The sequence below is a fragment of the Adiantum capillus-veneris genome, chromosome 17 (genome assembly GCF_014529385.1).
Source record: "Adiantum capillus-veneris isolate H3 chromosome 17, ASM1452938v2, whole genome shotgun sequence".
NCBI classification, from domain to species: domain Eukaryota; kingdom Viridiplantae; phylum Streptophyta; class Polypodiopsida; order Polypodiales; family Pteridaceae; genus Adiantum; species Adiantum capillus-veneris.
In genome coordinates, this window is record NC_140947.1 from 47,527,352 (window position 1) to 47,554,177 (window position 26,826).

Consider the following 26,826-nt stretch of genomic DNA (forward strand, 5'->3'; position numbering starts at 1 on the left):
ACACAGCAGGCTGTAATTCACTGTTTCGGGCTCCGTTTCGCGTGCCGGTCGCATCCCTAGCAAGTCCTCGAGCTCCCGCACCTGTAGGGCTACTTGCCCTTTGAATCGGACGAGATTTCTGGCGTGAAACCTCTCCGAATTCACCTGTACCTGCGGGGGGATTAGCCGCTAGCTAATCCAGTACCTGTGCAAGAGGCTCTTGCCTCGGCAATCGCGCATGAACCCACACAACTGTACATTGGTCAAATGAAAAGCCCACTAGAGGGGCATAACATACTGCCAAAGGGGAGAGAGAGGGCAGTGCGTAGCGTGCAGGGCATCACTCCTGGCACCGCACTGTGCATAAGAGGGAAAGCAAGCACTCCATAGCTCTTAACCTGTGACAGAGACTTGCAAAATGAGCCTCCCAACTATAAATCACGTTTTTGCCTTCTCTATAAGTAGTAAACTGGCCTCAAAGTGCCAAGTGTCACTCATTTGTGCATTTTCCCGCTTTAGACCCTCGGGTCTAAAAATATCTCACCTGCAGCCTCTGTTGACTTGGCCACAGAGTAACAAAATGATCCCCATGTCAAACTGCACGTAATGACGCGAAGACATTTTCAGGTCCCAAAATAGCAGTTCCCTAAATTTTAGGAGATGCTGCCATTATATCTTTCTAGGTCATCCGACCCTCTTTGTACACTGTGGCCACATCCAAAACTGAAATGTAGCCTCTGTAGCAAAGGATTCCACTTTGGCTAGTCAATGACCCCACTTGGCTAACCATAGTCCTTGTCCAACCTTAGTGCTCTCTTGCCCTCAGGCCCGGACTCCCTCTGGACAGTTCCACACTAGCTATGCAATGCAGGGCAGTTAGATTTCCCGAGGGGTGTTTCCAAAAAGTGAAAGTAAATAGATAATAAGAAAGAAATCAACAAAAAGGATAGATAGTAGTCACACGCTGGTGACAGCTACCTTTTCATCTGGAGTAAGCTTAGGTTTAGCAATTGTGTTAGCTTTATCCTTAGATTCATTGGAAGAATTCTTTTTTGAGACACTGTTGGAAGATTGGTTAGAAGAGTTACCATTCTTACCGTTCTGAGGGTTCTGAGAAGTCTGCGAGGTACTTGTGGAAGTCTTGTTCTCCTTAGGCTTTCCCTTGTTGTGATTCATCTCTTGTGCGAAAGCAATCGCTACCGCCTTGTTGAGGTCGATTGGATCGAGCACCTCGACATCGTACTTGATATACTCGTCCGATCCATAAAGAAATGTCTCTTTGCGCTAATCATCCGACTTGCGTAATTGAGTACCTAGCTGCAAAACGCGATTAGAGAAACACATAACCGGCATACCATTTTGCTTGAGAGCGCGCCAATCGTCCTTCAATCGTGCGAGGTACTGAGGTGGCATAAACCACGCCTTGAGCTTGTCTTGGAAATCAACCCAATTGAAAGAAAGGGGCGTGAATTCGTCGGCTTCCTCTAGGTGCGCGGCTAACTGTGCCTCTTGCCATGCGTGGTACCAATTGATGGCATCACCGGCAAGGTACATGGCTGCCGTCAAAACTTTGCTATTTCTTGTCTTCTTAGTTGTCACAAAATAAGCATTAAATTGATGCAACCAAGAATAAATAACCGTAGCATCCATCTTACCATCATACTTACTGAAAGTCAACTTCTCTGTGACTGGATGGTTGGAATCCGTATCGTGGCTTGCGCCACTTGAGGAACTCCCACGATCTTTGGCTGGTTCGGACTTTGAGGCAAGTACTTGTCGAACCAATTCTTGAGTGCGTAGTTCTTTTTGAGCCTCACGCTCGATCTCCAAGGCCACTCTTTGAGCTTCACGCTCGGCCTTTCTTTCTGCTTTTCTTTCGTTTCGTTCATCGCGCTCGCGTTCTAAAGCAATGCGATTTGCTTCTTGTTGTGCCAATGCAATTCGATTCGCTTCTTGTTGTTGGGCCATCATGTTCATGCGCGTCTCTTCTTGTTTAGCCATCATGTCCATCCAACCCCTCTCGTCGGCGAGAGTGGTCTACTTATGATTGCACAATCTGGTACAATGGGAATGCATGTGACTGATGCAAGTCTAGGCTATGTTGACGACGACGATGGGGATGACGAGGCCGACACTAGGGCTGAAATCTGCAATCTTTTATATACTTGACCATTGCCTCCATAGGGTTTGGTACACTTTGTGGCGTAGATGGCGAAGGAGGAGGGTCGGAAAAATCTCTTGGTGGGGAAAACTCTTCGTCGCCTCTCTCATGCTCATCACCTGTATGTGAAGTATCCATTCCGCTTCGGGTGACGACCATGCACTATGATCTTTGGTTCTTAAGTCCACGAGGGACTTGGGTTCTTGAGGGTCTTGGGTTCTTGGGTTCTTGAGGGTCTTGAGGTTTTCTTTCGCTTGCAAACCGTGTTCGAGAAGAATCTTCTCTTCACCCGAGTTCTGCTCTTTTCTGCGGGCACACCCCTTGACGGCCTTGCGCTCACACCAAGGTTGCTTTTTCCCACCTCACGTCGATTGGGCAGCCGCTAAGTGCACGGTCCGCTCTCAATGAGTGAAAAGAGACACAAGGGGAGGCTGGACAAGCCCTTCCTTCTTGGGATTCCTGTCACTCTTCAAAAACACGATTAGGAATCGACACGCTCAAGCGAACTTGTTCGTGCGACCGCAACAAGCAAAAAAATTCTTGTGATTCTTTCCTTGATTGATACAGAACACTGCCAAAGCTCTGATACCAATGTTAGGTGCAGCGGAATGAATGTTTGCGCTTTGCTAAAGATGAGTGCTCCGAACTGTGCTCAAGGTTCCTTTTGTTCTTATAGTGTATGAGACTGAGAGATAGAGAGAGATGAGAGATACGACACCAGAGACGTTGTAAAACCCTCCTCCGAAGGCCCCACTCTCGTCGGCGAGAGTGGTCTACTTATGATTGCACAAACTGGTACAAACTGAATGCATGGGACTGATGCAAGTCTAGGCTATGTCGGCGATGACGACAGTGATGACGAGACCGACCTAAGGGCTGAAATCTGCAATCTTTCTATTGCTATCCAAAAACGCTATGGGCTGAAATCTGCGGTTAGTCCAAAAACGCTGATTTTGGGGGCTGTTTCTGTGGGTCTTTGTCGCTGAAATTCTGCAGGTTTAGGGTTGAAAACTGAGGTTCTTAAGGCTGAAAACTGATGGTCTTTCCGGGCAGAATCTGCTACTCTTCTAGGGCTGAACTTGCAGGTCTTTCATTGCTGAAAACGCTGCACTGTTGTGGCTAAAAACGCTGCAAAACTGCAAACGCTATGATCTACAAAAACGCTAGGGAAAGCTCTACAAAAATGCTAGGTATGGGAGTTTGCAGAAAACGCTAGGTCTGAGTTCCTGTTGGCGATGAGGCTGATGCAAAACGCTAGGCCTGAGCTTGCTTCTGGCGATGATCTGCTGATGAGAAAACGCTAGGGGCAAGGGTCTAATGGTTCTTCTTGCTTGGAGGAAATCCACCAAGTTCTTCTTGGAGAAGTTGCCTACTGAGCTTGGCTCCTGTTGCCTCTTCTGCCATTTAGTGCTAGTTTAGGTTTGCTTATATACAAACTTACTCAATTTGCCCTACCTATTGTCCAACAAAAGTCACTTAAAAATAATAAGTGAAAAATGTCAGAAATAGGTAAAATAGGCTAAATGCACTGGAAAATTCCCTTGAAGGATTCTAATGGATTCTGATGGGAATGCTTATGATCATGCTGTGTGCAACCAGAGGATATGCATCTACACTAAGTGACTGGGCATGCACGGTCTACGAATAGACTCACAAAAGTGCGAGATCACTTCTAATCTAGACTGACTTGACTGACTGAACCCTGATCATGTTGTAGCTTGTCCACGGACACATAGGATTGGATGTGTCACGTGACAATTGTAGACCTTTATGAAGTTCAAGTACCGCACGACCCACACATCAGAGTGGGCGGGCGAAGAGTCCCTTCCAGGATTCCGGATGCTATTGGCGATCTCCCTCGACGCCATACAGTTCGGTACCAGTACCTCACTTTGAAAAGGAGGGGATGTCACGTGACACATCCAACCCTATGTGTCCATGGACAAGCTACAGCATGATCAGGGTTCAGTTCAGTCAGTCAGTTAGAATAGGAAGTGATCTGGCACTTTTGTGAGTCTGTTCGCAGACAGTGCATGTCCAGACACTTAGATTAGATGTATATCCTCTGGTTGCACACAGCATGACCATCAAATTCCCATCAGATCCCATCAAGAGCATTTTTACAGTGCATAGACCTATTTTCCCTATTTTTGACATTTTTCACTTATTTATTAAGTGACTTTTGTTGGAAAGTAGATAGGGCAATTTTGTTAAGTTTGTATAAATAAAAACCTAGTGCTAGCACTTTCTGGCAGAAGAGGCAGCAGGAGCACCTTGCTCAACAGGCAACTTCTCAGCAAGACCAGCCCCCTCGACAACTCTGGCGTTTTCTCTCAACAAAAGGCCTAGCGTTTTTGCACCAGATCAGCCAGCGTTTTTGCACTTGCAGATTCCCGACGACAGTAGACAACAGATCAGCCCTAGCGTTAGCAGATTCCCACAACAACACAGCAAATTTCCTAGTGTTAGCAGATTTCCCCGCAAGGTTAGTTTTCAGCCCTAGCGTTTTTGGTTTGCAGATCAACCTCAGTGTTTTTGCAGATCTTCGCGACAGATTCAGCCTAGAACCAGCGTTTTCAGTTTTCAGCAGTCAGACATCGCAGAAGAAGTCCCGAACCTCGCAGATCTCACCTTCGCGCAGCAGATCCTCGCCGCACGGTCAGATTCCGCAAAGTTTACAGTTTCAGCCCAGAAAACGCAGATTTCAGCATCTGCTATTTCAGCGCGTCATCGTCGCATCGTCGCCATCGACATAGAGTCAGAATTCAGCAGATAAAGATTTGCAGATTTCAGCCCTTAGCATTTTCAGATTTCAGTCAGTCTCGTCGTCGTCCTCATCGTCGTCGACATCGTTGGCAAGTCCAAGCATTGTAGAGATTTGTGCAATCATAAGTAGACCGCTCTCGCCATAGAGAGTGGGTGTCACGTGCAGCGGAAGAGAATAAGGATTTTGCTCGGATCTAGTACTCCGCACACAACCACAAGGGACACTTTACTTCACTTGAAAGAACTGAACTAAGCTGAAAGAAAGAGAGACGACGAGGGAGAGAAAAGAGACAACACAGGGATGTCGGGTCCCAACCCTCAAGGGCCCCCTTGCTCTGTTGCCAGAGCAAGTACTTTCTTTATTCTTACACAATGCTGCTATAATGACTAAATGCTGAGATGCTGATGCTAATGGGTACGGACACTACTTATGTTGGGTATTGGGTACTAAGGTACTCAAGGGGTATTGAGGTTCTATGCCGAAGACGATGATGTCGACGACGGGTACTGCCGGTTCTATGTCGAAGATGGGGAGGTCGATGACGAGGTCTATGTCGACGACGAGGTACTAAGGGTCTTTGTCGATGACGATGAAGTCGACGATAAAGCTGTGTCGAAGACGGTGATGTCGACGACGGTTCTGTGTCGAAGACGGTGATGTCGACGACGGGGTCTATGTCGAAGACGATGATGTCGACGACTAGTTCTGCTGGTCTATGACGACGACGACGACGACGACGACAATGGTGACTATGACGACGATGATGGTGTCGTCGTCAAGTCCAAGACTGCGATGACAATGACGAAGCGCTAAAAACGCAGATGCTGAAATCTGTGTTTTCCGGGCTGAAACTGTAAACCTTGCGGAAACTGACCGTGCGGCAAGGAACTGCTACGGAAAGGTGAGATTTGCAAGGTTCGGGACTTGATCTGCGAAGTCTAACTGCTGAAGACTGAAAACACTGGTCCTAGGGCTGATTCTGTCGCAATAGATCTGCAAAACGCTGAAGTTGCTGGCAGATGCAAAAACGCTAGGGCTGAAAATGGTGTTTTTGTCGCCGAGGTTCTGTAGATGCAAAAACGCTAGGCTGATCTGCTGTGGTCTTGTCGCCAGGGATCTGCAAGGGCAAAACGTTGGCTGATCTGTTGTGTCTTGTCCAAAAACGCTAGCCAATCTGCTGTGGAGCAAAAAAGCTAGAAGCCTTTGGGGTCCTGCTGAGAAGGTGTCTGTTGAGCGGTGCTCCTGTTGGCTCTTCTGCCATTGAGTGCTAACTTGGGTTTGCTTATATATTTTCTTAGCAAAATTGCCCTACCTACTTTTGTTGGAAAGTCACTTAAATTAATAAGTGACAAATGTCAAAAATAGGGAAAATAGGCTAAAATCACTGGAAAAATCCCCTAACTGATTCTAATGGATTCTGATGGAAATACTGATGATCATGTTGTGTGGGAACCAGAGGATATGCATCTATACTAAGTGACTGGGCATGCACAGTCTACGAATAGACTCACAAAAAGTGCCAGATCACTTCTAATCTAGACTGATTGGACTGACTGAACCCTGATCATGCTGTAGCTTGTCCATGGACACATAGGGTTGGATGTGTCACGTGACAGTGGGGCCTTCGGAGGAGGGTTTTACAACGTCTCTAGTGTCGTATTCTCTTCTCTATCTCTCAGTCTCATGCACCTTCATTCACAGTGTTCATCCACTTTGTTTGTGTCAATTGCACTCTCTCATTAAAGGAACGGAAGGCTCTCCCTTCCGTAAGTAAAAGGAACCCTTGAGCATAGTTCGGAGCACTCATCTTGAGCAAAGTTCAACATTCACTTCCGTTGCACCTTACAGATGGTATCTGTTTTGAACCTGTCTTGGTGCCGATTTGAAATGTTTGACTCCGGTTTTAATACTGGTTTCAACAATTGGTGATTATACTCCCGGGTGGAGGGTGAGAAAAGATGTTTGAGAATGCTTGTTCATACTCATGGCCCGGACCCTTGTGGTTATTTGCGGAAGGGGTATTGAATGATTGAAAAGTGTTGTTTTTACTCATGGCCCGGACCCTTGTGGTTATTTACGGGGGGAGTATTGTTGTTGTTACTCATGGCCCGGACCTGCATGGTTAGTTACGAGGGGGGGTATTAAGAAGTCTGAGCAGTGGTTACTCTCAGCACCTCCAAACGACGCAGGCTGCGGTCTAGGGGGCGTTTGGTTGTAAAAGGCCTCTATATCTCATGGCCCGGACCTTTTTAGGTTATTTATGGGAGGAGTGATGTGTTGAATAGCTCATGGCCCGGGCCTGGATGGTTATTTGCGGGGGGAGTGTTCATCAGCGGCTTTATGTTTCTATGTCTTGTAACATGCATATGTGAGCATTTGTGTTGCATTGTGATGTGTCAACCACTGAATATTCCTAATTGGATGAGATTGCCTTGGTATGTAATTTTAGTGCATCAAGACACCCGTGGAAGATCAGTATGGTCTGGGTGTGATGGCTAATTTTACTACGCTGGAATATCAAGAGTTCCGATCTGGACAAAAAGAGAAGCTAACTCCTTGATCAAAAGAGCCAAAAGGAGAAGCTAACTCCTTGATCAAAAGAGCCGAAAGGAGAAGCTAACCCCTTAACAGAAAGAGCAAATTGATTGTCCCTCGGAATGTCCCTCAGAAATTTTTGAGCTAACTTGAGTTGTTTTGCAGATATGCTGTAATCGCGGACGATTACCCTCTTTCAAGAAGGGGAGATGTCACAAACTGCTGACATGTCAAAGCCTGAAGAATGGAGCCCACTGACAGATGCCGGTCAAGGGGCCTAAACCCTAAGAAGAACAAGTAACAGAAGAACAAGTCCTACCGACTTATGGGGACCCCGTCCGATGGGGCCCCAAGTGACATAAAGGATTAAAATAAAGCGGGATCCACATACACAAAGAAGACTGACGTAGCAACTGATGACGTGGCAGCTGTACGGAAATTCCAATAATTGCGCTAACATGATGACGTGGCAGGCTGTACGGATTTCCGCATTTTGCGATGACTGTTGTACGGAAATTACGTGATTTACGCTGGCAACTTTTTGGCATTGCTTTTGCACCAGATGCTTTTGAGTTTGAAGGCTTTTCACTGTAAACTACTTTTGGAGCCTAGTGCCTTTAAATATGAGGTTAGGGCTCATTCTCTGGTAAGCTTCCTAGAGAAGGTGCAGAGTCTGGAGTATCGGCTTGTACTGTGTTGATGCAATATAAAGAAATACCAAAAGGGCGCCAAGGTTTGGGGCCAATACTCTCTGGGGTGGAATTCCGCCACTCCGTGTCGCGTGTCGTCTCTCTTTCAGTTCTCGTTATTGAAGTGCTAAAAGTCTGTTCAGTCTGTTATTTTCTATTGGCACGTGGTGCCCGTCTTGTGACAGGTACTGAGGTACTGAAGGGGACTATGTCAAAAACGATGATGTCGACGACAGGTACTGCGGATTCTATGTCGAAGACGGGGAGGTCGACGACGAGGTCTATGTCGAAGACGATGAAGTCGGCGACGAGGTACTAAGGGTCTTTGTCGACATGACGAAGTCGACAACGGTACTGTGTCGGAGACGGTGATGTCGACGACGGGGTCTATGTCAAAGCCACTGATGTCGAGACGACAGGTATTGCTGGTCTATGTCGACGACGATGATGTCAACGACGACGACGATGGTGACTGTGACGATGGTATCGTCGTCAAGTTCAGGGTTGCGACGATGATGATGAAGGTGTCGTTGTCAAGATAGGGATCCGCGATGACGATGGCGATGGTGTCATCGTTAAGATAGGGACTTCGACGACGATGACGATGGCGACGACGACAATGGTGTCGACGACGACGGCGTCAAGGCTGAAAACTGAAAACGTTGGGCTATCTGCTGAAATCTGAAAACTCCAGGCTGATCTGGGTCTTCTTCTTCTTGAGAAAACTCTAGGGCTCCTGCTGAGGTGCTGCCTCCTTGTGTACCTTACATTTGGACTCTACGGTATTTAAAGGCGACCAAGACATAACGCATTCACTATGCGGCTGGAGGTACAAACTCCAAGGTCATTCTACAAGGATGCAGTGATTCAAATTGGGATGGAGATCAAGATGGACGATGGTCAACTACAAGTTACACCTTTCTTTTGGCTCAGGAGCAGTTTCATGGAGCAGCAAGAAAGAAACAGCCTACAGTTACCATATCTTCCACAAAGGCAGAGTACAGGGTTGTTTGCAATGCTACATGTGAGTCGGTGTGGTTATGGAGGCTACTTTCGGATATGGCATTTCCCCAGCAGGCGACCATCATGTACTCTCACAACAAGAGTCGTATAGACATCGCGAGGAATCCGGTGTTGCCCGGACCAAGCATATAAAGAAACAGTACCATTTTGTTCGTGAGAAGACCAAGGATGGCTCTATTCGACTAGAGTACATTGGGTATTAGAGTTCAGATTCCTATCAAATGGTGGATCCAGTATCTCCCGTAGATTAGGGAGTGAGGGTTGTTTTGTGGCTATGCCCGGGCATATTGAGGTAGACGTACCTTTCTCAGCGATGCAGTGTGCACTCCACAGTGTCGCTCCCTCGATAGGCTGTCATGAGGCACGACCCCATTCCTAGGGTTTCTCGAGGTCAAAGTCTACAGTTCTCCGTAATTAGGCTACTAAATAAGTGTACTAGGTCACTTTCAGTGAGTTGACATGTTTATTAGCATTTTTCAAGCTTTTTGGGGTCGTGGGATTTTTTGCCAGGCAAGTAGGGCAATTTCCCAATTGCCTTATATAGGCAGCCTCCCCCCCTTGTATTACTGGCATGTTGTGACCATTGCAGAGTTCCAACATTTCGACACATGCTCTCTCTAGCGTTTGTGTGGTGTGCAACCTCTCTATCTAGCGTTTTTCCATCACCTACGATCTCTTTCTCTCTAGCATTTTTGGCTTGCAATCTCTCCATCTCTCTCTAGCGCTTCCCTTCCCCTCCATCTTGAGCTCCTACACGCATGGTTGTACGCCTGCTTGGCTGCCTGTGCCCGTTCAATGGGCGGTACATGCTAGAAGCTTCAGATCTATCACGATAGATCTGAGATCCATTCGTTGCCCGGTCTCAAGAGGAGGTTTGCTCGCCGTTGCAGGCAAGCCTTAGTAAATTGTGGAGGCATTTGTTCTGATAGAGATTGGCCGCAAGGCAAGCAACATCTCTCTCTCTCTCTCTCTCTCTCTCTCTCTCTCTCTCTCTCTCTCTCTCTCTCTCTCTCTCTCTCTACGAAAAAATACTCTCTACGAAAAAATACGGCTTGTACTCTTTCGTATTACATAGAATCAACCATAGGTCACAATACAAAAATATGGGAAAAACTCTCAAACATATACAATGGTATCAATGGAAAATATACACATACAACCATAGGATATACAATAACCATGATACAATCAAATGAAGTCCAATTGGTTGTGTGGTGTCTGCATGAATCTGTCAAATGCTCTATCCACACCCAAGTATCATGCCATTATAAAGCATCCTTCTAAGCTCCATGGTGTTAAAGTTTAGGCATCTCAAGTGAACTGCCCAATGTGATCCCATTATTTAGTTTGGCTTTTAGGTATTTATTTACTTATTTGTCAAAGTCTTGGATAGGGCAATTTACTAAAATTGCTATATAAGCAACCCCTTGGCTCCATTGTATACACAATTCAGTTATTCATTGCCAAGGTTTATTGGTTTAGGAGACTGACTCTCTCTCTCTCTCTCTCTCTCTCTCTCTCTCTCTCTCTCTCTCTCTCTCTCTCTCTCTCTCTCTCTCTCTCTCTCTCTCTCTCTCTCTCTCTCGTGCTCACTCCCCTTGGTCTCTACGCTTCCGCATCGTCGACTTTGACATGGTATCAGAGATGTGTGCTCCTTGAAGGCCTTTGTGAGAAGCCCAAAGAAGAGAAGAACCCGGAGAAGTATCCCACTGTTGTTGTCTCCAGGCGTTTTAAAACGCTGCTCTCAGGAGGCCCCTCCCCTGCGTGCCGGATTTGCCCTCCCTCTGCTGCCGTTCGCGTTTTGAAACGCCCCCTCTGACAGGCGACCTCCTCCCCAATTCCAGTGTTTTGAAACGCTACTGCCCTGACTGGCCCTCTCCCCATGGCGACAGTTCCCTGCGTGCGTTTTGAAGCGCGGAAGGCAGAAGGGAAGTCTCTTGCGTTTTGTACCTGCCAGCTCAATAGGAGATCAACGGCTTGCATTTCAAAATGCAACGTTTTTTGTTCTCCTTTGGAGAGAAATTGGGAGCAGTTTTGGGAGTGGCTTGGTGCCCATCTTGCGGTCCTTGGAGGCGAGGATCTTGGAGCTCCAGAGAGGGCAAATTTGGCGAAACGGCTTGGTGGAGTTTTGTACGGCCCCCTCTTGGAGTGCGAGAAGGATATACATTTTCCAGATTCTACAACTTCAAATGGCCTCCCCTTGCTTGAGCACCCGCGACGACATTGACCAAAGACAACCAAAAGCTATGGATAACAGATCGTCAACAATCCATTTAGCGGATGTGCAACGGCACAGTTCTCAAGAAACTCGACAAAATGTTTGGCTTGAGTTTGTGAAGTCAAAAGCAAATGGAGGAGTTCGCTAGAGGACATCGGCAAAGGTCAATTGGACAAGGATGGCAATACCAGTACTCAGTTAGTTGCCTCGGTAACCGGGAGGTATGAACCACAGTCATAATTGTGATTTGATGCTTTGTTTGGCTCGAGAGTTTGAAGCCAAAGGCAAAAGCAAGAACTAACAAGAAGACGAGGACAAAGGCAAGCTGGACAGAGATTACGGTAATAAGGATTTGGCAAAGGAGATCGACATGGCACTCGTGGCAGTGGCCACAATGGCCACGATGTCAGATTTCTAGTCAAATGATAGGTGTCACCACTAGCTTCAGCCAGAGAGAGGCTTGTGAGTGGCAGAGAGGGGCAAGCAATGCTCCCGATAATTAATTTGAACCCTTGTGTTGGAGTTCATGTTATTGGTGTTTGGACCCGTAGGTCGGAGTTCAATGCACATGCATCTAGCAGGGAACCAATCAAACGTCTAGAACACTATGGATGGGCGTGCCAATTCATTGTTGTTGGTCAGATTATGGACAGGATGTGTTCCAACAGTTCATTATCTTGGAGTTTTATATTTTGGATGTGATGTGTTCACGTAGTGTGGTCTACGGTTCAAAGTTTCTACAAAGGCAACCGATGCTCAAGATGGCATTACTTTCAGGTACAAAGTTGAGGAGAGCAACACCTCGTATCCCGGCCGGTGCTGGGGTGTCCATGGTAGCTTCTTCATCGACTTGGTCTCACTATTGATATCCACTACGAGCTGCAGAGAGGGTGTTAAAGGTTAGGCATCTCAAGTGAATTGCCCAATGTGATCCCATTATTTAGTTTGGCTTTTAGGTATTTATTTTACTTATTTGTCAAAGTCTTGGGTAGGGCAATTTACTAGGATTGCTATATAAGCAACCCCTTGCCTCCATTGTATACACAATTCAGTTATTCATTGCCAAGGTTGATTGGTTCAGAAGACTCTCTCTCTCTCTCTCTCTCTCTCTCTCTCTCTCTCTCTCTCTCTCTCTCTCTCTCTCTCCGCTTCCGCATCGTCGACTTTGACGCATGGGACTATACACCCCCTACATTGTCCTATATAGCATGTAATGGATCCACCTCATCACATCTTTGTGTTGAATCCCTAAGTAAGATGCAGTCCGCCTACACACCCACACTAACACCGTCTCTCTCCCCTCTCTTACAAGTTGTGTAAATGCTCTTGAGCCTGTTGACAAGGCTAGCAATGTCCACATCACTCTCCATGGTTAATTTGTATAGATATTTCTTTAGTTTTACTCTGCTTCATTTAGTTTTAGCCCCAAAGTTCTACATCCCAAGCTTCATGTGCACTAGTGCATTCATCAACTAAGCAAACATAATTTGTGTGCAATCATGTGATAATTATCTCTAAAGCCTGCTCATCCTTTGCAACCAATTAGAAGGGCATTGAGAATGAACATGCCCTATGTAAGGTGCAGCGGAATGAATGTTGAACCTTGCTCAAGATGAGTGCTCCGAGCTGTGCTCAAGGTTCCTTTGTTCTTATGGAAGGGAGAGCCTTCCGTTTCTTTAGTGAGAGAGTGCAATGGACACAAACAAAGTGAATGGACACTGTGCGTGAAAGTGTATGAGACTGAGAGATAGAGAAGAGAATACGACACCAGAGACGGTGTAAAACCCTCCTCCGAAGGCCCTACTCTCTATGGCGAGAGCGGTCTACTTATGATTGCACAAATCTCTACAATGCTTGGACTTGCCGATGATGAGGACGACGACGAGACGGGCTGAAATTTGAAAACGCTAAAGGCTGAAATCTGCAAATCTCTATCTGCTGAATTCTGACTCTATGTCGGGGACGATGTCGATGACAACGATGCAACAACGACGCGCTGAAAACGCAGATGCTGAAATCTGCGTTTTCCGGGCTGAAACTGTAAACTTCGATGGATCCCAACGTGCGGCGCTGTAGGAAGGTGAGATCTGCGAGGTTAGAAACTTATTCTGCGAGTGCTAAAGGCTGAAAACTGAAAACGTTGGTCTCCTATGGCTGATTCTGTCGCGATGATCTGCAAAAACGCTGAAGTTGATCTGCAAACCAAAAACGCTAGGGCTGAAAACTGACCTTGCGGGAAAATCTGCTAACGCTAGGGCTGATCTGCTGTCTACTGTCGTTGGGAATCTGCAAGTGCAAAAACGCTGGCTGATCTTGTGCAAAAACGCTAGGCCTTCTGTTGAGAGAAAACGGCAGAGTTGTCGCGGGGGTTGGTCTTGCTGAGAAGTTGCCTGCTGAGCAAGGTGCTCTTGCTGCCTCTTCTGCCAGAAACTGCTAGCGCTAGGTTTCTACTTATACAAACTTAGTAAATTTGTCCTACCTAATTTCCAACACAAGTCACTTAAAAATAATAAGTGAAAAATGTCAAAAATAGGGAAAATAGGTCTATGCATTGTAAAAATGCTACTGATGGAATCTCACTGGAATCTGATGGTCATGCTGTGTGCAACAAGAGGATATGCATCTAATCTAAGTGTCTGGACATGCACGGTCTGCGAACAGACTCACCAAAGTGCCAGATCACTTCCTATTCTAGACTGACTTGACTGAACTGAACCCTGATCATGCTGTAGCTTGTCCATGGACACATAGGGTTTGATGTATCACGTGACATCCCCTCCTTTTCAAAGTGAGGTACTGGTACCGAACTGTATCACGTCGAGGAAGATCGCCAATAACATCCGGAATCCTAGGAAGGATTCTTCGCCGGCCTACTCTAATGCGTGGGTCAGGCGATACCGATGCTTCAACTTCGTCTAGAGTCATGCTTCTTTCTTCTTCAAGAATCTCCATGGCTGAAAATTCCTAAAACCATTTCCAACACAAAACCATGAACATACCTATTCCATGTAAAGTGACTGGAAAAAATCTCTTCTTCCTCAAAGACTGTGCATGCAATGTAGATGAACAAATAGACGGAGTGCTAACCCGTTCACCACACACATGCAAACAATGAGATTGAATCTTATCGTGCTGATCTAAATCAATCAACTGTGGCAAAACACAATGGGAATGGCCATGCTTGGTGCTCATACTTTCATGTGCTCTTTCTACAACTGTGTCGTGCCAAGGAAGAGACATGGAATGTGACTTCCTTGAGTGCATACTTTTCAGCTTTTCATGAAAAATCCGCATACATCCGTGCTCATTCATGAGTGAAACGTGCTCAACGTACAATATGTCATGCCTAGGAAAAGGGACCACATAAAGACGCTGACTAAAATACAAGAAGCGGTAACGAATGAAACACTCGTAAAATGCGTGCTGACTAATCATATGGACACATAGTACTTCTTGTGAGGGTTCTTTGGATCTAGGCTCGAGAGCCAAGATCGGTTCTTCGTGATTAATCGAATCTGCAATGATGTTAGCTTCACTAGAGAAAGTATCAACTAACACATCATCCTTGTGAACAATCACATCATCTTCATGCAACTCATCATGCTTGTGAGAAATCACATCTTGATTATGCAAATCATCATACTTGTGAGAAATCACATCTTGATCATCATGCAAATCATCATGCTTGTCCTTGTCATCCAAATCATCATGCTTATCATTGTCATTCAAATCATCATCATGCAAATCATGTGTGTCATGCTTTGGAGAAGAAGAAACTGAGAGAGTCTCCTTTTCCCGAATCTGTGCAAACTGTGCCTGCACAATAGAAAAGAGTCGCAAGAACTCTTTCATGTGTTGGTCGCTCTGTTCTTGTCTTGCTTTGGTCTCGCGATCAAATGTTGCTTGTCTTTCGTGGTTCTCGCGATCCAATCTGGCTTGACTTTCTTTGGCTTCCAAGTCGTACTTACGCTCTATGGCTGCCACGCTTTCTTCGTAGTTACGATCTATGGCTACCATGCTTTCTTCGTAGGCCTTTCTTTCTGCTTCTCTTTCTGCTTTTCTTTCTTCGCGTTTTAACTTTCTTTCCATAAACAACTGCTTCAACTCCTCCATAGGAGTTAGTGCAATCCTTGGCGTAGATGGGGAAGGGGGAGGGTCGGAAAAACCTCCTGGTAGGGAAAATTCTTCTTCGCCTCTCTCATGCTCATCACCTCCAAGCGAAGTATCCATTCCGCTACGAGTGATGACCATCCACTGAAGTCGTGGGTTCTTATGGGTTCTTGTGGTCTTGGGTTCTTAAGTTCGCGAGGAACTTGGGTTCTTGGGGGTCTTGGTTCTTGGGGTTCTTGAGTTCTTGAGGTTCTTGCGTGTCTTGAGGTTCTTCTTTCGCTTGCAATCTGTGTTAGAGACGGATCTTCTCTTCACCCGAGTTCTGCTCTTTTCAGCGTACGCATCCCTTGGCGGCCTTGCGCTCACACCAAGGTTGCTTTTTCCCACCTCGCGTCGATTGGCCGGCCGCTAAGTGCACAATCCGCTCTCAATGAGTGAAAAGAGGCACAAGGGGAGGCTGGACAAGCCCTTCTTTCTTGGGTTTCCTGTCACTCTTCAAAAACACGATTAGGAATCGACACGCCCAAGTGAACTTGGGTTCGTGCGACCTCAACAAGCAAAAAAAAAATCATGTGGTTCTTGTGGTTCTTTCCTTGAGTGATACAGAACACTGCCAAAGCTCTGATACCAATGTAAGGTGCAGCGAAATGAATGTTGAACCTTGCTCAAGATGAGTGCTCCGAACTGTGCTCAAGGTTCCTTTGTTCTTACGAAAGGGAGAGCCTTCCATTTCTTTAGTGAGAGAGTGCAATGGACACAAACAAAGTGAATGGACACTGTGCGTGAAAGTGTATGAGACTGAGAGATAGAGAAGAGAATACGACACCAAAGACGTAAAATCCTCCTCCGAAGGCCCCACTCTCTATGGCGAGAGCGGTCTACTTATGATTGCACAAATCTCTACAATGCTTTGACTTGCCGACGATGAGGACAACGACGAGACGGGCTGAAATCTGAAAACGCTAAGGGCTGAAATCTGCAAATCTCTATCTGCTGAATTCTGACTCTATATCAGGGACGATGTCGATGACAACGATGCGACGACGAAGCGCTGAAAATGCAGATGCTGAAATCTGCGTTTTCCGGGCTGAAACTGTAAACTTCGATGAATCCCAACGTGCGGCGAGGAACTACTGCGGGGAGGTGAGATCTGCGAGGTTCGGAACTTGTTCTGTGAGTGCTAAAGGCTGAAAACTGAAAACATTGGTCCTATGGCTGATTCTGTCGCGATGATCTGCAAAAACGCTGAGGTTGATCTGCAAACCAGAAACGCTAGGGTTGTGAAAACTGACCTTGCGGAGAAATCTGCTAACGCTAGGGCTGATCTGCTGTCTACTGTCGCCGGGAATCTGCAAGTGTAAAAATGCTGGCTGATCTGGTGCAAAAACGCTACGCCTTCTGTTGAGAGAAAACGCCAGGGGTTGGTCTTGCTGAGAAGTTGCCTGTTGAGCAAGGTGCTCCTGCTGCCTCTTCTGCCAGAAAGTGCTAACGCTAGGTTTCTACTTATACAAACTTAGTAAATTTGCCCTACCTACTTTCCAACAAAAGTCACTTCAAAATAATAAGTGAAAAATGTCAAAAATAGGGAAAATAGGTCTATGCACTGTAAAAATGCTATTGATGGAATCTGACTGGAATCTGATGGTCATGCTATGTGCAACCATAGGATATGCATCTAATCCATAGTTTTTTCCAGGCGCGTCCGATTGCCAAATCGGGCTTCCTCACGCGTGCGCGCATGGTTGCCGCATGGTTCAGTTTCTCGGACGCGAGCAGGGGATTTTTGACGCGCTGGCAAAAAAACCCCCGATTTGTCAAATGTGGCCCAAAACGCCTCTGCGCGAATTGTGAAAAACCTGCAGCCATCCCGTTTGTGCAGAGAGAGCCCCCATCAAAGCTTGAGAGCCGAGAGGACTCGAGATCGCGAGCCGGGAGCCCTACCCAGTGCCCACACACTCTCCTGCGCGCGGCTGATTCTTCACCTACGCCGTCCGTTACTCGTGAGGCCTCCACTTTGTCAAGGTTTGCAACTTTGCAGTGTGCACCTTGCAAGTTTGCAGAATCCATATGGGCCGAGTGAAGCGTCCCGAATGGCAGTATGTAGAACAATTGAAGCCTCAAAAGAAAGGGCAATTTACATGTAAATGCAAGTATTGTGGGCATACTTGGGACGGCGGTCCCTCCCGTATTCGTGCACATTTATTGTCCCTCTCTGGCTATGGTGTAGGCCCATGTGGACTGGTGCCAGAGGACGTCAAAGAGGTGGTCACAAGATTGCATGTAGATGTACAGAATGATGGGAAGGACCCAAATGCATTTGTAGATGCCTTGGTGGATGATTTGGGAGCTAATGCCTCTGCCTCAGGCTCAATGAGTATACATGCATCAGGGAGTGCTCATGTAAGTGCCAATGGGACTTCGGCTTCCAAATCAAATGTGGGGTCCTCGAGCAAGAAGAGGAAGGTTGCACAAGGGCCCTTGGCAAGTGCATTTAGCTTGCAAGCACGCAAGCAAGCAGATCAAGCCTTGCGCAGGTTTTTTTATGCAGAGGACATTCCTGAATGGAAAGTGCGGAGTCCTTTCTTTTTGGAAATGGTCAAGGCAATTGGACAAGTTGGTCCATCGTATGTGCCTCCCACATACAATGCTTTGCGCACCACAGAGTTAAATGATGAGGTCAAATGCATTGGTCATGAGATCATGGGTGTGCGCGAGAAATGGAAAAAACATGGATGCACAATTGTATGTGATGGATGGTCTGACACTAGACGCAGGTCTATCATTAACTTTCTTGCATGCTTTATACATGGTTCTGTGTTTTTGAAATCTGTGGACACATCTGGGGAGACAAAGACATCAGAATTTATTTTCAAGCAGCTTAAGGATGTGATTATTGGGGTAGGGCCCTCCAATGTTGTGCAGGTATGCATGGACAATGCAACTAATTGTGTTGGGGCCGGGCAAATGGTGGAAGAGAAATGGAAACACATTTTTTTCACGAGGTGTGCATGCCATTGCTTGGACCTCTTGTTTGAGGATATTGGGAAGCTCCCTTGGATTGCAAAAATTCTTGAAGATGCAACAAAAGGTTGTCACATTTGTCACAAGGAAGTTCACTGTCTTGGCATTGTTTCGAATGCTTAGCAAGAAGGAATTGTTGAAGCCATCGGCCACTCGATTTGCCTACTACTTCATCATGTTGGCTAGTCTTGTGGATGAGAGATGTATGCAAGGTATGCGTAGGCTTATGATTGATGCAAAATTTGTGAAAATGAAGACATCCAGGACTGCAAAGGCCATAGTGGTCTCGGACATTGTGTTTAATGCATCCTTTTGGCAAGAGGCCAAGTTGATTTTGAAGATTTGTGCTCCCATCTTGAAGATACTTCGTTTGGCTGATAGGGAAGGAGCCACCATGGGGCTTGTGTATGAGCTTACGGATCGCATGGTTGTGCAAATTCAAAACATGCAAGATATTGATGCGGCAAGGATGCAAGAAATCAAGGACCTATGCGTTGATAGATGGAATATGATGCACACACCATTGCATGCTGTGGGATACTTGTTGCATCCTATATGGCGAGGAAGAGGGCAATTCAATGATAGTGAGGTTCATGACGGGTGGATGACATTTTTGGATAGGTATACCAAGGGTGATTTGACCATGCAGGGTACCCTCATTGATGAGTTGGACACTTTCCTCACTGAAAGAAAGTCATTTGCTCATCCTATTGCAAAGGATCCAAAGAGAATGCAAGAGGGTGTAAAATGGTGGGAGACTTTTGGGGCTTGCACGCCCACATTGCAGACTCTTGCACTTAAGGTGCTTTCTCAAGGGACATGTGCCTCTCCATGTGAGAGAAATTGGAGCACCTTCTCTCTCATTCACACCAAGAGAAGAAATAGGTTACTTCCTGCTCATACCGAGAAGCTTGTCTACATACACACCAACTTGAGGCTCTTATACAAGATCAAAGAGCACGGCTATGAGAGAATGGAGGTGACATTGGAGATGCTTAACAAAGAGAAGGATGAGGATCGCTTGCTTGAGTTGCAGGAGATTCAGGAGGCTATTGCACAGAGCACTGCTGATGTTATGGAGTCTCTTCCGATTAGCATGCCCACTGATATTGGGACTTCATGCTCTGTTGCTGAGGATGAGGCTTGGGATGAGGATGAGGATGAGGATGAGGATGATGAGGGTGATGATGATGATGAGGATGATGATGAGGAGGTGGCCTTTGATGAGAGTTAGAGCTCATTGCATTTTGCTCTAGCCTCGGTCCTGACTCCTCTTAGCTCTACAGTCTACTTATGTTTTGGATTCACTATTTAGCATGGAGCGGCTGGACTCCACCCTCTAGGCTCTATTTATGTTTTGTCATTTGAATTTTGGAGTACTCAGTACACAGTCTTGTTGGTTTTGGAGGCTCCATATTTTGCCATCTAGTATGATCATGATTCATTGATCATTTGATGTATCTATTGATCAGAGATCTTGATCTGTTTCTCGGCTCCTGACTCCTTGATTTAGCTAGATTCTATATTTTCAAGTTTCTATGATGTTTTAATGCATTATGTGGCTTTGGGCTACTCTTTAGAGTTTAGTGTTTTAATTTTAATTGCTATTTGTTATGAGATATATATATATACACTAATTTTTTAGTGCCGTATGGTATTCCACGTATGGAATCTTCGGGGGGTTTGAATCGGGCTTATATCGGGCTTCCATACCCGCTCGAGTGAGACGCATGGTTGCCGCATGAAAAAACTATGATCTAATCTAAGTGTCTGGACATGCACGGTCTACAAACAGACTCACAAAAGTGTCAGATCACTTCCTATTCTAGACCGACTTGACTGAACTGAACCCTGATCATGCTGTAGCTTATCCACGGACACATAGGGTTGGATGTGTCACGTGACACCCTAGTTTGGGTAGGATCTAACTTGCCTCACAGTTCACCAAAGACTCTTCTTTATCGAAAACCCTCTCTCATCTTGGTTGGCAATATGAAAACCTTGGCCATTGAATTTCTCAACATGCTTTGCTTTCATGATTCCTTATGGAGTGGCCTTAACAATATTAGAGACTCTCCAAAGAGTTCTCAGTGTCTACAACTCCTCATAATGGCAAAATTTACATATCATTCCTAAAGAGAAAGTTGACATCCTCTCCTCTTCATGCGCTCTTTTGTGCTCCCATGTCGCCTTTCCCTCTACTGCACTTTGACATAGGGACATATGTCCACTAAAGACGCAATGATGACAAAGGCTACATTGCGACCATGTATGTTCCCAATCTAGGTACAAATAACTCATATCATGCCTATTGGTTACATTGGGAACAATTCAGAGAGTGATGACAATGCCAGCCACTCTTGTGGACACATCACGTTTGGAGGCACAAACTATTGTCCAAATTGGATTGTCTCTTGGACTATGATACATTTTGTTTCTCTCTTAGACCAATTTGGCATTTTGTAGAGGAGTTCCATCGACTATGCACTTTATGTCCCAAAAAGCTTGTGAGTCTAACTTCTAAGTATCACACCCTACTTAAGTACTCAGATTTTCGTCACATCAGAGCTTGCTTTCCCCACATTTTCAGCCATGAGCTCTCCCTACACACATTTCTCTCCTAGCCACAATTTAGACTCTCAATTGTGATGCACATTCCCACAGTTCTTGAGCATCGAGAGCCACTCATCAGCTCTCAACACCCCATATGTTTCTTTTGGTCCCATAGGTCATATTTGACATTCAAGGACACTAATGAAACCTCTCTCTCTCTCTCTCTCTCTCTCTCTCTCTCTCTCTCTTACATGGACAGCAAGGCGGTTGGAGTTAAGGCTAGCAGGGGATGGTGAAGTGAGGACACCAGCGGGGATTTGGCATCGCTGCAGGCACCGCGCTCGCACCATCCTGATGAGAGTTTACCCCGTTTTAAATTCACACCCTTTTTGGCTAGTAAACCCTTGAGACTAAGTGACAGGGTGGGATCTACGGTGAGAGGATTAAGGGCGTTGTAGATTTTCATCTTGCTTATGTGTTCAACGGTGAGCCTTGAACACATAGCCTCTTGGTTGTACAGTCCCAATTTTGAACTCTTTACTTGGTGAGCCAAAGGTCCTTTTGCAGCTCTTTGAGCCCACATAAGGCCAGGTGGCATTAGAAAATAAAAAAAGAACAAGCGGTGGGGCAAGGCAACGTTTTAAATAAATATGATTTGATCTCTCTCTCTCTCTCTCTCTCTCTCTCTCTCTCTCTCTCTCTCTCGTGATGCCGAGGTGGGCCGTTAAAATTGTCACAGACAAGATGCGATGTCGGGTCTGAGTGGCTGGCTGGAAGAGGCAATTGTAACGAGGAGTACCAGAGACCTTTCAAACCCTGGTTACATTTCGTAGATCATCAAGCTGGAGGGTACTTCGGATGCTTGCCTACGTGATGAGCATTCTCAAAGATCAAATATTTTGTGCAATCAACCAATGGCAGAGGTCTGTTCTAGTGCTACTGAAACAGAAGATAAATCAGATTTCAATCGATGATCAGTTGGCCTAATCTGGAGTCGAACCACCAAAACTCATTGCCTTTGCAGGCCCGTTCAACACATTTTTTTGCCGATGCCATCAGGGCATTGGTGATGCAGACGGAAGAGGCCGAAGAAATGGAAAGAATAAACGTCAAAGTGGACATGAAGGCAGAAAAGCTTAGTTTGGATCGCCACACCGAAGCTTATGATCGTTATCCTCAAGTAATTAAGCCAATGGCTTCAGTGCTAGCTGCTTGCACTTTTAGCAGAGAGTGAGAAGGGATTAGTGGCAGACAGCTCAATGTCGAGGGAAAGGCATTGGGGAATATTGCCACTAGTGCAAGTCATGGGCTAATGAGTTGTTGACTTCAGTCACACTCCTCGTCCAACTCTGTTGATAGCCTATTTGAAAATTTGATGAGGCAAGTATTTCAGAACTATCTGCAGACAAACAGAAACATCTCTCATGACCAATTCAACGTAGAATATGGTGTCCGTGGGAGTTGGTTAATGTGTAGCTCCAAGGAGATGCAACAGCATTGCATCGGAAGTCAAGTAGTCAATCATGCCTACGCTGCTGACCAGAATCAAAAGAATAGTCAAAGAGCAGAAGCAGAAGCTAATTCTTCTTTCCACACAAAAGAGCTTTGATGCTGGAGAAGTCGAGGACAAGGACTACGGAGTAATGGCATTTCTGGAGACAAGCATACCAATATGTTAGCACCTATTAGCCTCCAACAGTAGTTCACTGCTAGCCATTCAACATCTGGGTGGGATAGCAGAAATTTTACAGACAATATGGCCAATATTGCTGCTTGTAAAGAGATTCTCTTTCAAAACCGCGTGCAGGCGGCAGCCAATGCGGCCGTAGTTGAGATTAGCCAACAACAATATACTGCAGCGTTGCTCTTCAACAGATGCATACGAAGCTGGGAATGTTGGTGGTGTGGATTTCAACGCATAGCAGTTACTGCTTCGGAGCTCCTTTCTTGCCATATCACAAGCTCGGTCCACTGGCTACATGCAACTTTGTACAAGATGTCATGCCTATAAGACATGCAACGGACCCTGAATTGCTTCACTTCTTCACCATTTTTTGTGAAAGAAAACCAGTCGTAGATAAGATCAATTGTACCTTGGGTGCATGTACTATAGATGAAGCATATGTGCATGACTACACTCTACTACGATAATCTGTACTCACATGTCGAGCGTCCAACGCTATAACAACCTTGCCTTGAATAAATTATACAATCAAATTGACATCACAAAACTTAAAATGAAGACGAACGCAGGTAACATAAATGTCCTTTAGTAGTGGCTCCTAGACCCTAAGTTCAATGAGCTGGATTCGATCGCAATTTGCGTAAACTACATGATCACTGAAAATATCGACTTGACAATCGGTGCGAAAAATGGTGCAACATGCATTGTCGATGCCGTAACACAGAACACAAAAGGTGAACTTACATGTATCATTTTCCTCATTCATTGTACTGGGAATAACTACAAAAGAAGAAAGGCAAAACACAAACAGCTGGATTCAATCGCAATTTGCGTAAACTATATGATCACTAAAAATATCAACTTGACAATCGGTGCGGAAAACGGTGCAACATGCATTGTCGATGTCGTAACACAGAACACAAAAGGTGAACTTACATGTATCATTTTCCTCATTCATTGTACTAGGAATAACTACAAAAGAAGAAAGGCAAAACACAAACAACTATAAAAGAAGAAAGGCAAAACACACTCGAAATCCACCTTCAAAAATTTGAGCTGACGTGTTGAGCTACCAACCATTCAATGAAAAAATTCTTTTTGAAATACATGCCGTTTGCAAGAATTTACATGTAGCATGTATACTAGAAAAAACATTCATATGTAGACATAGTAGTATAAACTTGCTTGGATATAATCTCGATTGTACCCACCCCTATAATCTCTAATAATTGATGCACTTAACTTTCTCTCCTCCCATAAACATTATAGCATTTTTCAAGTGTATATCCCTTTCACGCAATGCCGTAGTGCCAGCTACTAATAGTCAATTTGCATATGTCACGTTATATTCTATAGATGTTATATAGCAAGGCCCACCAAGCAAGACTAGTTCTCCCAATTGGCCCCTCTACCCTAGGCCCCTCGAAAAGAGAGAGAGAGAGAGAGAGAGAGGGGGGGGGGGGGGAGGAAATCAAAGAAGAAATATGCAAGGAGGTCCAAAGGGGAAGAGTGAAAATAAAATACAAATGACCAATGGTGCTTTTTGAACTTTACTGCCAAATGATTACAACCATTTGTGGGTTTTACAAAAGAGCATACAGCAAGTGATTCAAAGCGACCATGCACTCACCATCAAGCAAGGAAAGTCCCTTTTACCTGCCACCATCACACAAAAACCACAATAATGTTAGATTGTTGCCGAGGAGGTGTCTACACAAATTCCACTTGTTCTTGATGTACACCCTCTGTGGAAAGCATGGAATAAGAGTGACCTGAGTGTGTTGCTCCATGCCTAACCTTGATGATGTTGTGTAGAGCCAAAGAGCTTGTTTGTAAGCTTGCAAGTCCTTATATCCTTTGCTAGTACCTTTAAATAGTAATGCTCCACTTTTGTGAATTCTTGGAATACTAATTCTTTAGTCTCCATGCTCACCTTCTCACAATATCGAGGTGGGTTCAAGATAGGGTTTTCTTTTTTAGGGAGAGACCTTTATCATAACCCTTACTTGTTGTATGGCTTGCAATTTTGTAAGATATACAATATATTTCTTCTTAATGCTTTATGATGACGGTTAACATGCATGCTTCCTAAATCGCTACGAGTTGAGAGCGAGGGGCCCTCTTAGTGTAGTTTTCAAAGTTCTAGTGGGCTAGAGTGATTTTTTCGAGGGAATTGTCCCCATGTGTAGGTGGCCCACCACTCTTCCCACGCTAGGGTTTCCCAACTATTGGGGGCACTAGGCCCCTGAATAGGGGTCCTAGTGCCACCAATATTTGCCTACCTTAATATATCTTGGGAACTACATGCATAGCTACATTCATAGAACCTTCTTGAGTATCTTTTAATGAACCTCCGTAGCAAGGCATGTTCAAATCCTTTTTGGCAAAAGGGATGAACTAATGTTTTGATGTAGTTGGTGGCTTTGTGGGTTGATGAGTTGCAAAAAAGGATAGGTTTTATTTGAGGTAGAATAACCTTATGTGCCTGTTGGTAAGTTTGATTCTTTGTCCTAAGGATTTGGAGAGTTCTCCTTTGTTGCATGTGAGCTATAAGCTTAGGAACTTGACAATTGTCCATGTTGTTGACTCAATTAAAAGTTCTTGTGGGTATATTTTCTCCTCCAATGGAAAATGATCAAGACAATTGTTGTCTATCCAGATAATTACATCAAAGTTTTTAAAGGAGTTCTTGAGATGCCGTACCATGTGTAATGGAAATGGCCTATGAATTTTCAAAATAGCATAATTAAGAGAATTAAAGTGAGCATTTTTGTGAGATCACTTTGAAAACATAGAGGGTGAACTTAATTGATGGTAGCAACATGAACATAGTACTTAATTAACTTGGCATGAACAATACTTTTTCAAGAGAGAGAGTATTAGAGAACATGAAAATAGTTGTGCACCGGATTTACTTGGAGCCAGTCCCCCCTCCAAAAGGTGTTTGTCTTATAGATTCTCCCATCAAGAGAGACTTGGTACAACACAATCTTTGTGTTCCTTGTGACCTTGGTGATGCTATGAAGATGAAAATCTTCATGCATCACGAGCATAACATAAACTTTGCAAAAAGCATTAACTATCTCAAGGCCTCAAACACCTTCGAATGTGGAGAGAGCTAGCGGGGAATGAGGGTAGGGAAGAGGAAGAAGAATCATTCATAGGAGAAATAAATAGTTCCTCACTCATCATCACTCTTCTTGCTTAGCATAGCATAATAGCATAGTAATGAAGATGAAGAAGATGGCAAGCTTAAGCATTGAAGCATGACTCTTGGTTGGATTTGCATTCCATAGCCAAGAGTGTTGGTGTAGGCTCTCCACTTCTCAACAAGCTTGGAGAGGAGATGAAGCTCTTGCACTTTGCACTCCACACAATGAGAGAGAGAGAGAGAGAGAGAGAGAGAGAGAGAGTGTATGTGTGTGAGAGAGTATACCCCTCTCTCATGCTTGTTCCACACCTCTCTGTGTGTGTGTGTGTGTGTGTGTGTGTGTGTGTGTGTGTGTGTGTGTGTGTCTCTCTCTCTCTCCTTGTCTCTCTCGTATTATTTAATTATATCATTTGGACATGTGTCCTCTTTTTCCTCTTTGAGAGAAAGAACTTAATTATTTATTTTTATGCATCTAAATTCTCATTGGACCCTTTTAAAGCCTATCCAGTAGGATTCAAGCACATCATGAGGGCCACATGTGGAGGATTTTGACATGTGTCTTTTATGCTTCTTAGGTCATTTGGTTTGAATTGAACACTTCAAGCACTTAGTCAATTAAACATGGAAACAGTTTATGCCTCTTGAGAGTTTATCTTTGAATTGAACCCTTCAAGAACCTTAGTCATTTAAGCATGAGAATCACCTCAAGCTTGGGCAAGGTTCCCACAAACACTGTAAACACTTCAGTTAGCAAGCCGACAAGCACCTCATGCTTGGGTAAGATTCCCACCTCAAGGTAAGCCCTAGCTTGCGTAAGGTCAACGGATTTTTTAACACTACTTTTAAATGTCTTTAATGAAGTTAACCCTAAGGTCTTTTAAGTTCCATTGGATGCACTTTACACTACCTCCTTTTGGACCCCTATTGAGATGTAA

The 26,826-nt window shown here is 45.0% G+C and overlaps 1 protein-coding gene and 1 pseudogene across 2 annotated transcripts in view; one reads left to right on the forward strand and one right to left on the reverse strand.

Annotated features, from left to right (window-relative positions):
* The window catches only part of LOC147437190 (uncharacterized), a 55,918-nt gene extending 34,450 nt beyond the window's left edge, over nucleotides 1-21,468 (reverse strand). Inside the window, exon 1 of one of the 2 annotated variants that reach the window (XM_086486789.1) lies at nucleotides 21,308-21,468. In XM_086486789.1, the coding sequence (XP_086342915.1) occupies nucleotides 21,308-21,406 (99 nt within the window). In that variant the 5' untranslated portion in view covers nucleotides 21,407-21,468. The remainder of the gene's footprint in view (nucleotides 1-21,307) is intronic. The other variant, XM_086486788.1, reaches the window with a different exon arrangement.
* Nucleotides 17,146-19,984, forward strand: LOC147437191 (uncharacterized; annotated as a pseudogene).
* Nucleotides 21,469-26,826: the final 5,358 nt, after the last annotated feature.